The sequence below is a fragment of the Pseudomyrmex gracilis genome, unplaced genomic scaffold, assembly GCF_002006095.1.
Source record: "Pseudomyrmex gracilis isolate BER0280 unplaced genomic scaffold, ASM200609v1 scaffold_858, whole genome shotgun sequence".
NCBI classification, from domain to species: Eukaryota; Metazoa; Arthropoda; class Insecta; order Hymenoptera; family Formicidae; genus Pseudomyrmex; species Pseudomyrmex gracilis.
Genome location: NW_018021442.1, coordinates 32,114 through 43,480, shown reverse-complemented (window position 1 = coordinate 43,480; position 11,367 = coordinate 32,114). Strand labels below are relative to the sequence as shown.

General features: G+C 33.8%; 2 protein-coding genes across 2 annotated transcripts; one reads left to right on the top strand and one right to left on the bottom strand.

Annotated features, from left to right (window-relative positions):
- Positions 1-319: 319 nt before the first annotated feature.
- LOC109861593 (acidic fibroblast growth factor intracellular-binding protein) lies at positions 320-2,058 on the top strand. The gene is made up of 6 exons (XM_020441300.1): positions 320-590; positions 674-875; positions 947-1,174; positions 1,269-1,496; positions 1,574-1,828; positions 1,902-2,058. The coding sequence occupies exons 1-6, from the start codon at positions 506-508 to the stop codon at positions 1,978-1,980; spliced, it is 1,077 nt and encodes a 358-aa protein (XP_020296889.1). The 5' UTR covers positions 320-505; the 3' UTR covers positions 1,981-2,058.
- Positions 2,059-6,979: 4,921 nt separating this feature from the next.
- On the bottom strand, positions 6,980-10,856 carry LOC109861594 (pyruvate dehydrogenase E1 component subunit beta, mitochondrial-like). Its single transcript, XM_020441301.1, has 6 exons — positions 10,534-10,856; positions 10,140-10,309; positions 9,844-9,906; positions 9,255-9,461; positions 8,553-9,183; positions 6,980-7,413 (listed from the first exon to the last, which is right to left on the bottom strand). Exons 2-6 carry the CDS (start codon positions 10,146-10,148, stop codon positions 7,262-7,264), a joined length of 1,062 nt encoding a protein of 353 aa, XP_020296890.1. The 5' UTR covers positions 10,149-10,309; positions 10,534-10,856; the 3' UTR covers positions 6,980-7,261.
- Positions 10,857-11,367: the final 511 nt, after the last annotated feature.

Genomic DNA, 11,367 nt, shown 5'->3' with positions numbered 1-11,367 from the left:
TCCACTGCGGCTTCAGTCCGCCTATTAGCATTGCGGACGTCGCCTTTTCAGATAACATACGAGCAATGCATGTACTGTTATACTTCGCAAAATCCAGTAATATCATCCTTTAACAACCTACCTGTTATCCATTCTATATCAATCCTTCATAATTAGAACACCCATGCGTGCAGTATATAACTTACGAAAGCCTTACTCCAATATAATACACAAACATACATCTAAACTCCAATCACAAATCTTTCAAATACGGAGCAATTTAGCCAGCGAGTGGCGTATGGACTAACCCTCAGGGTCCAAGAGCCATAAGTGCACCAAGACCAAGACCAAACCTTCCTAACCTTCAACGTACCTTTAACAGTTTAAGTCGCTGCTTTGCGAGACAGAATGATAATTTTTTCTGCGAAAAGTTTTTATTTTGTGATAAAATGTGCCAAATAAGCATAAATTCACTTATATTTGAAGTGATAGATATATTCTAAATTAATAATATTATTGTCCGAGAATGTTGTCAGAAGTTGATGTATTTATTAGTAATTATACCCTGGTCGACCCTGAAATCTATCAACTTTGGGTTGATGGCCATTCCTGTAAGTCATATTTTACTTATCTCTGTATGTGTGTAATTCTAATGAAATAATAGAATGGACGATATTTTTATATGTTTGTTTAGCTAGTGAGGCTGTCAACATTCTGCACCAACGAGGAATATGTCAGCAGACTAATGCATCACTCGAATTGGTTGCTTCCGATATATTTGATCATTATCGTACTTATGCTCTTCTTGAGAAATTACTTCATAGTCCTACAAAGCTTGCTAGTGAGCAGCTAGCCTTTCAAATAGAACCACAAACTAGTCAAATGCTCATAGAAATGTGAGGAGAATAATACAAACTCTTGAATTGTTACTTTCTTGTCAGATCAATACAAATATTTATTTTTGCAGGTATTATGAATTTGATGATGTAGTTATACGTGAATTACTGGGCAAGAAGATAACATCCAAAAGCAGAAAAGACATGGACGAAGTGGCTGAGAAGACAGGAATCACATTGAAGAGTTGTAGAAGACAATATGACAATGTAAAAAGAGTGTTCAAAATTGTTGAAGACTTACCAGGCTCTCTCACAGCTAATATCAAACAACACTTTTTACTTTCTGAAGATCTTGCTAAGTACAGTACAACACCTGACAGACACTATTATAAAATACAATTTTATGAAACTTTTCATAAGGTCTCTCTTTAATTACTTTTAATTGTTTTACAGACGATATGCAGCAGTAGTATTTCTGGCATGTCTGCGATTTGAGATGAATAAGAGAAAATTGCAATTCCTCACGTTTCCTGACTTATATCATTGTGCAAACAGTATGATGGCATCGTGGACATATCGCTGCGTCGGATCTGAATATTTTGATACTGATTTGGACAGAGAATTTCTGCAGGAATTATCGGAATGCAGAATTCTTTTAGAAAACGATAAACATCACAAACAGTATGTTACTAACAACTATGTCGTTTATTCGTAATTGCAATCAAAATGAAAATAAATAAGACTTAAATATATTTCAGTTTAGTGTGTTTAAAGCTCAAACCAATGCTTCTCGATCGATCTTATCAAGAACTGGATGTAAACTTCCGTTCCTATTCAAGAGCAATACTAGGAATTGGAAGTAACTTGCACAGGTCACGAGAATTGAGATTTTTTTTTTTGGAATTGGTAGAAAGATGTATCGAGCCTTGGCGACAAGTTAATTGGACCCATTCTGATCTACGGAATTTCTTATCCGTTTACACACAATGTGCTCTTGATATGGATGTACTTCGGTAAGATTAATTAAATATATTACAAGCTTTTATTTTTTATTAAAATTATCTTTGATATTGATCTTTTTTACAGAGAAGGAGAATTGAGAGATGCATTCGAACGTTATATGGCTGTAGTGACGTGTTGTCTATTACGTATGTATCATACATAAGTACTACTTATAAAAAGAAGTTAATATATGTTCTGTTTTTTTTGGAGAAAATATTGTACAAAAGAATATATTGAATAAATTATGTATTGTATTTATAAAGTTTCTTTAATAAATTATTATGTAAGGAGTTGGGAATTCGGTAATGAGTAAATTCTTGTTCTGTTGAGTACTAAGAAAGTAATTTTAAATTATATATGCTGTAATAAAAAAAAAAAAAAAAAAAAAAAATGAATTGCAAACGCAGTGTCAGTGCGAAATCGTTGCTGATCAAAAGTTTTAAGAGAAAATAAACGAAGATATCTTCGTATATATATACTATAACCATAGAGAAGACTGAGAGCGTCCCGGCCCATAAGAGCATAAGAGTTTCTGCGATAGCTTAAGAAGGTACTGGATACCAACTATAGACACCTGTAAACCGACGTTTCTGAGAAGTCTTCTGGTGTCATATTTACCGGATAAAATCCAAAATGCTTCTCCAGAAATAAATAAAATGTGCCAAAATTCATCGCTAGCTACTTGTGGTCGTTGAAAATAAGCATAAATTTTCACTGATACAGTTTTCTTCTATAACCTCATTATATATTCATGTGGCAGAATTATTTGTAAGCTTTTATACGTATTTAAACTTAGCTAGGTGAATAGGAAAAGCGACGGCACGGAAAGTCGGAAACTCCAGGTTCGACTCCTGACCGAAGAGTTTTTTTGCAATATTTTAAAATTATTTAGGGAGTATATGGGATCTCTCATATATGAGATGCAAGTATGGCATGATATGAATTTATGAATTGAACAAGGAATATAACGTTAAATAAGATCAATATCGAGCAAAACCAGATGAAAGTAAAAAATACAATATTTAATTATAATATATACAGTATATATTGCGAAACGTTTCGACATTCACTGATGTCCTCTTCAGTCGCGATGTAGATAAAGTATATAAAAGTTAAGATGTCATGGTGTGTTATTTTAGGCAGGTGATCGTACCTCGTGAATTGTTCCTGTCGTGGAATTGTTTCTGTCCACATGTACGGTTGACGTTAAAGTTCACATAGAAAACTCACAATAAACTACAATATAATACAATGTATGAATAAGCTTACATATGAACGGCAAAGAGTCAAATGATAGGCAAAGGCAATAGACAAACGTATTTATAATCTATTATAATAGAGGGAATGGAACACAATTCGATAGATTTAAGTTTTAGATAAAGTCATCTTTTTTAGGAGATCAAAGTAAGAGCTATTTAATGATTCTGTGTCCGTGACTAAATTGAGATGTTGTTGTTTTTTTATATGAATAGTCTCCGAAATTATTCTTTTATAAAAATTCAATTCTTTATCTAAAATTTTTATATTATCCTAGTCAAATGAGTGATGATTATATTGTAAGCAGTGTTGTGAAACAACTGAGAGTTGAGCTGTGTTTTTCGATATGTTATTTGCATGTTCTTTTAATCTAGTTTTTATTTGTGTCTTGATCTGACCAACATAAGACGCACAACAATCTTTGCAATCGATTTTATAAATCACATTAGTATTAGAAAGATAAGAGGTATCATCTTTGTGTGGACCCTAATTAAATTTAACCTGTTGATCTGTAACCAGTCAAAATGTCCGTGTTATGAAAGGCTCTTTTCACACACTCAGATAAATGTTTGATATAGGGAATACAACAATTTTTTTAATAATTACTGTCGTCCTCCGTACGGACGTTCTCAAGATAGTTTGATTTTAGCTTTGACGAAATCAATTTCTTAATTCTAGAGTTAAATCATAAAAAATAAAATCAAGAGGATAACCATTGTTTAACAAAGTATTAATACAAAATTTTAAGTTTTTTTCATGGAAGTCAGGATGAGATAATAATAAGAATCTGTCAACTAAGCTGTAAATTGTTCCTCCCTTATGACACAGTGGATGATGTGATAGAAAGGAGAGATACTTCTTCCAGAAGAAGTTTCTTTTTGGTGCCAGTCAATTTTTAAAAAATTGTCAAAGACGCGAATCGATAGGTCTAAAAAATTGATATTACGGTTCTCTAATTCCACAGTGAATTGAAGTCTGTTGTAAAAAGAATTAAAAACTTTAATACTTTTGTCGACTAATTCAGACGGAGCAGCTAAAATGATATCGTCAACATATCGGTAAAAGAAAGGAGGTTTAAAATTTAACAGACTTAAGGCCTTGTCTTCGATGTCTTGTAAAACAATATCCGCAATCCGTGTTATTTTTAATGTGATGCCATCTATTTTTAATGTCAGTAATAGCAAGTCCATTGGGACGTTCATGAACAACGAAACCACATCAAGTGACATTAAGACGTCAGAGTTGTTAAGTTCAATAGAAGAAAGTTTTTTATATAATATAAACCTATTACCGACATTACTCCTTGGTGTAGGAATGCTATTGTAAACAATTTTATGTAGAAATGTGGCAAATGTATAAAGAGAGCTATCGACAGAGGAGACAATAATTCTGAGTAGAGTATCCACTTCGTGTGTTTTAGGAAGGCCGTATGCTTTAGGTAGTAACTTGTCTAGATTTTAGAGAATTCAGTTTTCGTTGATCAATATATCCATTATTATATACCAACGCTTCAACAAGTCATTCAAATCAGATTCTATTTTTTTGACTGGATTACGCGTCACAATTTTGTAGGTATTAACATCACTCAAAAGACCCCTCATCTTTTTGATATAATCTATTCTATTCGTAGCGACCGTGGTATTGCTCTTGTCTGCACGCATGTAAATAAAAAAAAACGAAGTTGTGTGATGTTTAATTAAGTCGGTCCAAATATATTGAGGAAGCAAATTGGAGAATCTATGAAACAAGCATGATAATTTTCATTTTAAATCATGTAATATTCTGTGCAGATCAAAGATTTCAATATTTAGAAGTTTTATCATAATATAATTACTTTTACATACAACTTTTATATACTTTCTGTATTTCGCGACTGAAGAGGATATCAGTGAATGTCGAAACATTTCGCAATATATACTATATATATTATAATTAAATATTGTATTTTTTACTTTCATCTTTTTTTGCTCGATATTGACCTTATTTAACGTTACATTCCTTGTTTTTAACACGAGCGATTTAATACTTTATCTTTTATGAATTGAAATCTCAATTCAAAACTCACGTGTAAGATTTACACGTGAACACGTATATATGTATGTATATACACGTATATTTTCCGCACAACATCCATCGAACGGCTCTCATGACCGACAATACATTTATTAGTTTAGAAACTTCGGACTCTAATAAAGATTCTTTAATTAATTAAATACATCACGTCCATGCTCGCTACACGTGATCTTGTCGTTTTTCGAGACTTGAACGTCAAAATAAGAAAAACATCTCTTGAATAACAATACATGCATACTTTACATATTGAAGAAATTTTAACATTTATTAAATGTTTATTCTATCTTTTTTTTATAATCGAGAATAAAATTTTTCGCAAACATCATGCTCGCGACTAAACAAAACTACGATTCCAATAAAATTACAGAACTGAGAGAAATACTATTACTTCGACAATGTAATGAATCTTAAATGTGTAGAACAAATAAATTACGGCCATCCTTGTTACGCATGAACATGTTTTCTCGATTGACGTCAAACATCTCGGCAGTCCAAAAATGCATTTTTTACATATCACGTATTAAAATGTACCGTTAAAGCTTAACTTGTTGAAGCTTACTATTAAACCTTACGCAAAGATTGATAAGTTATCACCCTTAAGTCGCTACTACGCAACATCAGTTAGTTGCAAAATTAATAACTTTTAAACTAAAAGAGATGGAGGAAAACAGTTTGCACTAGCAGCTAAATACTTCTGACGCTGCTCGCTAAAATAATATTTTTTCCTGACTATTACATCTTTTCTTGAATATCACATCTATGTGGAAAATTGCAATGTTTTTGCTTATTCTTTTCTGTTTTCTTTCCTCATCTTCTCATCACGTGACCGGTCATTTTAAATTCCAAAAGAAATCAAATCCATGCTCGCGAGTAGCAATTCGTCAATAGTGATATCTTCTTCCATCGTATATACTTGTTTCTAATTTAAAAAATTTCTGATTAAATAATTTCTGAGTAAAAACATTTGACAGATGTTATTTTACGTAATCGATCATCAGCTGTATCATTATTTGCAAAATGCAAAAACTTACTAATTTATACAAATCTGATCAATGGCATAGTCTTTTCGAATATCGGCATTTCTAACGGTTCTTCTAGACCAATTTATTGGAATAGTTGGTTTCTTAAGTTGTGCCATTATACATAATGTAAAATATGTTTTTATTTCACCACAATTTACAGGGACCCAAGTCTCGTTGATTTTTCTTGCTTTACTTTCATAGCTTATATACTACCTCGCGCAGAAATTTGTTTCTGTTACAACAATTTCCTAAAACGTACTGTCAAATATTGTATTAAAAAAGTCTAACTTTCCACTGTTTTCATCTAACTGGCCTAACTAAACTAGACTAAAGTCGTCGCTCTTATGCAAGAAGTCTCTGTATACTTCCAGATCTGTGTTTGATTAGATTTTAATTGCCAAATCCATTGTTCCGATAACTGATGGCTAATATCTTCTTCCTCATCGGTATCGTCTTCACTAACTAATTGTTTCACACGTTTTCTTACAGTAAATAGATATACTATATCACTATCGTCACTATCGTCAAATATGGTATTATTAAAAACATTCAAATTGTTATTCATAATGTTAGCTGTTTCACTATCTGAGATGAAGTCAGAACACTTCTCAGTATTTTTATTAAGTTTTCTTTTTGACAACATTATATCAGAATTTCTTTAATATATTTAAACACAAACAGTAAAATATTGCTCGACAATATCGCGGCCAGTACAAAGACTGGTTCTCAGTTCGGACTTAGAAAGCGTGTCACGTCTCTCGCACGTTGTTATACTGCAAGGGGTAATAACACGTAATATGAAACTTTACAAAGTGAGCGAAAAACAGTTTTTATTAAACATGTGGCAGTAGATTGAAATACGCCTATTATTTTAGCTATTTTTTTAACCAGAAAATATAATTTAAATCCAATATGTAATTTTTAATAAGTGTTAGAATTTGTAATTAAAATGCATTTGTCTCTACACATGATTGAATATATATGCTCGGTACTTTAAATAAAATATTGCTACGTACATATTAAATATTAAAATATATATTTACACGTACAGAGAGATACGTTTTTATACCTATAAATTATACATTATTTTGACTACTGTGTAACTCCTAATACTTTATTGACAGCGTATACTATATCCTTGATTTGTGGCAAGGCTGCGATCTCTAGTGATTTTGTATATGGCATTGGTGTATCAACTCCCGTGACGCGGATTACAGGTGCATCAAGATGAAAGAAGGCTTCGCCTACAAGAAGATAAACCAAATTTAATTCAGCAGAAAAGAAAAATATATCATCTTGGCGTACAAGGAGATCAACAATAATATAAAAACAAATATAAATCAAAGAGAAATAATAATATGGCAAATTAAAGAGCTTTGTTATAAGTGCACGATTTACAAAATGTTATTTTTTGCAATGACTATTTTACTTAAATCTGTAGAAGGATTTTCTTTATTTGAGATCAAACTGAGTATCCAGTAATTCTTCAAATTAAGAAACATTTGTGCAAGTTGTGTAAGTTGTGATGGTAACACGCACATGTTACACACATTACACATGTATATCATACTTCTTATTTGTGGTATATTATTTCTATTTGAAGATTTAATAAAAATAAATAAATCTAAATCAGAATATAAATTTGATTAAAAATCTCGAAAACAGAATTATTTGCTATGTATCTATTGTTTTATAATATTGTGATGACAATATAGGTTATTATATTGCTATCATAGCGGATGAAAAAGAGTTAAAAAAAAAGAGCATTATAATATCCATTTTCAAAAGCACTATGTAGTTTTTTATATTTATTTGTTTCTGTAGAAACACTTGTCATATAATGCAGTAAAAATAATTCGAAATTAGAGAAATTTAGGTTTTTAAAACGTTGATTTAGGTCTTTATAGTCGGTATCCACTACCCTCTGAACTACCGGCTCAGTGGTCTCGCGGTCTGAGTGCAGGAGCTGCGAGCCCGGAGGTCTTGAGTTCGAATCCGCTTATTACCTAAGAATTTTGTCTGGGTCGGTCCCCTTCAACCGTGTTTATCGGTTGATCAGCGAACTAAATCGAGCCTCCAAAAATTAATCCGGGTGTAATTCCCCTCCCACAAGGCGATCACAAGTCACAACATCTCGAGCACGAACCCGACACAAATAGGCACGCCTACTGCGAAGGACGGCCGTGTATCGCGTGGTAGCAGAATACTGCTGCACCTCCCTCTCCTTTATGTTCAAAAATAAATAAACTAGTAGAATGGCGTATGGGCACTGATAGCCTCTTAACCGTTAGAAAACCAAACCTACCCTCTGAACTACACAACACACGTGTTTGATACTTTCGATATACTTAAAATATAAATAAAACTGAATGAGAAAACTTACTTTCGGCAATCCTCGCGCTGACTTCTGCACCGATACCGCATTGTGGCCAACCTTGCTCAACAGATACCAGATGTTTTGTCTTCACTACGGACTGTATTATCGTGTCTATGTCCAATGGTCTGAGAGAACGAAGGTTTATCACTTCAGCTTCGATTCCTTTTTTAGCAAGCTCGTTGGCCGCTTCGAGAGATTCTTCTACAGCTTTGGAATATGCTACCAGAGTCACATGATTGCCTACTCGTTCTATCTTAGCTTTACCAATAGGTAGAACGAAATCTTTGGACAGAGCCTCGTCAGACATTGGATACTGTACACCATACAGTATTTCGTTCTCGAGTACTACTACAGGATCAGGATCTCGAATGGCTGCTTTGAGTAAACCTTTGGCATCTTCACTGTTGTAGGGTGCTACTACTTTTAGACCAGGGCAGTGACTATACCAAGCACCAAAACACTGAGAGTGTTGTGCACCGACACCCGCAGCAGCGCCGTTAGGACCACGAAATACTATTGGCACATTGACTCTGCCTGCAGACATGTAAAATGTCTTGGCAGCTGAATTAACAATCTGGTCAATTGCTTGCATTGAGAAATTGAATGTCATGAATTCACAGACTGGTCGCAGTCCAGCCTATAAAATATTAATTTAAAAGGTTATATTTAAAAATAAGCAAATATAACAAGTGTTTGCTTTAAACATACCATAGCAGCTCCAACAGCAATTCCAGTAAAACCAGCTTCTGTAATAGGTGTATCAATAACTCGTTTGTCTCCATATTTCTTCCAAAGACCTCGAGAGACTTTATATGCACCATCATACAAGGCTACTTCTTCACCAAGAAGAAATACTTTTTCGTCCCTTTCCATTTCCTCGTCTAGAGCTGAGTTTAAAGCATCTCGCACAGTCATCTGGAACATTCACAAGAATTTGCATGAAAAATTATTGACTTACTGTTATTTGCATCTTTTAATTATCCTTTTAGTTCATTTTGATAAATAATCATAAATAAGAAAAATCAAGAAGAATAGAAAAATGCAAGAGACACTTGTCATTCAAAGTGAAAATATTTGCAATAACTAGATATATTACAGCCGATATTTATAATTCGATCTCTTATATTTAAAATCGTCTTAAATCATTTAAAATGCTGTACGAGCCGTTCTACAGAGCATTTGAAGATGAACTTAAGACGATTTTAAATATAAGATTCAACTATAATATTGGCCTACGTTTTTGGCAACGTATGGAGAAAATCAAGTTTTGGGTTAAGTCAGTACTAAAGTAAATTACCTGCTGTGCGGCTACCCGCTTTGATGTGGAAAACGAACGTCGGCTGACGGTTCTTATCACAGTCTAAAACAAGCACCTGTCATTAGAATCAAAATAAAAATTCGAGTTTTAACTTCTTTTGTTTTATTCAGATCAATGTGTTCCACTCAAGTTGCAGTGACCATCATTCACTTTCTACTTTTGCATTTATAAACTAAATATGCAACGTTTACTCTTAAGATAAAATATAACGGAAATTTAACAGAGTAGGACACACGTTTTTTATGGAACTTCATCGAGTTTTCTGAAGCTTTTACCGTGAGCATGGTAGATCGTTGAGAGTGAACGCGACTCGACGAAGTTTTATCGGAGGTTTTCTTCTCGAGGACGATTCTTAAAGGACTCTTTATGTTCGAGAATCCACGTCTTGCAGTAGAACACGTTCTGTACTAGTGGAACCAAGAATTGCCAAGGACACGAGAGATGTCTGAAAGTGTTATGAAACACGCATCGTCCGATACGAAATAGCGCGGCGTGACAGTAACCAGTCCGAACCGTGAATTACACAATCGTGCAATGTTGATAAAACGATCATAAAAATGATAAATCGATCATTCGATTCTGTTACGTACACATGTATACACATATATTTACATTACGTACACATATGTATACACGTAAAGCGATTACGTAAATACAAAATTGTTCTACCTAATTCAAACGTCAAAACTCAAGCGTTTCAAAATAAACTCTAAAACAGTGTATGCGTTATTTTAAGTAATTTGTAAAATGGTTTCAATAACCGTTATAATCCATATATATATTCATTGTCTATAAAATGTCACATAGCCTCAATTCTAAACATATACAATAAATATGCATACAAGCTTTCAACAATACACCTTGCAAAAGAGGAAAGAGCCGTGCTGAGCTCTACCTGCCAGCCGTGGCAGTAGAAAAGTGTAACAAGTAATAGCTTTCTTTCTCTCTCGCAAAGTGAATTATTGAAGGCCTCCGTATTGTATATGTGTGTGTTCTACTTGGCAGGTGAATAACATTATGTTTATCTGTGCATGTGTGATCAGCTTGCGAGTGTACAGTAGCGAGGTGCTCCACAAAGAAGAAATTGAGAGCGAATCATTGCTGTTGGCACAAGCGGAATTGGCGTAAAGCCCCTTGCACAATGGAAGGAATAGCGATAGCAATAGAAATAACACAGTTTTTAACACAGAATTCCAACTCGTCGGAAATTTTATCGCTATTGTTTATTCCGATTTTCTGATCTGCATTGATACATGTGTAGTTTTGTATGTTAGATTCCGCTGTTCCTACCTTTATTTTTAAATATCAACTCTTTAAAACTTTTATTATTTCTATCGCTATCGCTATTCCGTCCATTGTGCAAGAGGCTTAAGCAGGAATCCACATCCGTACACACGGCGTCAAAAATTCGCGGAGTAGGCGCGGGGATCGGAGGGCAAGCGGGGGGGTTGCTCGTAGCGCCAACGGGCGCCGTACGAACTAAGTAGTAGTCCACAACTACGT

What these genes read in the sequence shown, in the direction of transcription:
- LOC109861593 (XM_020441300.1), top strand. Translation starts at nt 506, where the DNA reads ATGTTGTCAGAAGTTGATGTATTTATTAGTAATTATACCCTGGTCGAC. An exon ending in AGTCAAATGCTCATAGAAAT is followed by an intron (nt 876 to 946) that starts GTGAGGAGAATA and finishes TTATTTTTGCAG; the next exon opens with GTATTATGAATTTGATGATG. An exon ending in AACGATAAACATCACAAACA is followed by an intron (nt 1,497 to 1,573) that starts GTATGTTACTAA and finishes AATATATTTCAG; the next exon opens with TTTAGTGTGTTTAAAGCTCA.
- LOC109861594 (XM_020441301.1), bottom strand. An exon ending in AGCGGGTAGCCGCACAGCAG is followed by an intron (nt 9,462 to 9,843) that starts GTAATTTACTTT and finishes TGAATGTTCCAG; the next exon opens with ATGACTGTGCGAGATGCTTT. An exon ending in CAGCGCGAGGATTGCCGAAA is followed by an intron (nt 7,414 to 8,552) that starts GTAAGTTTTCTC and finishes ATCTTCTTGTAG; the next exon opens with GCGAAGCCTTCTTTCATCTT.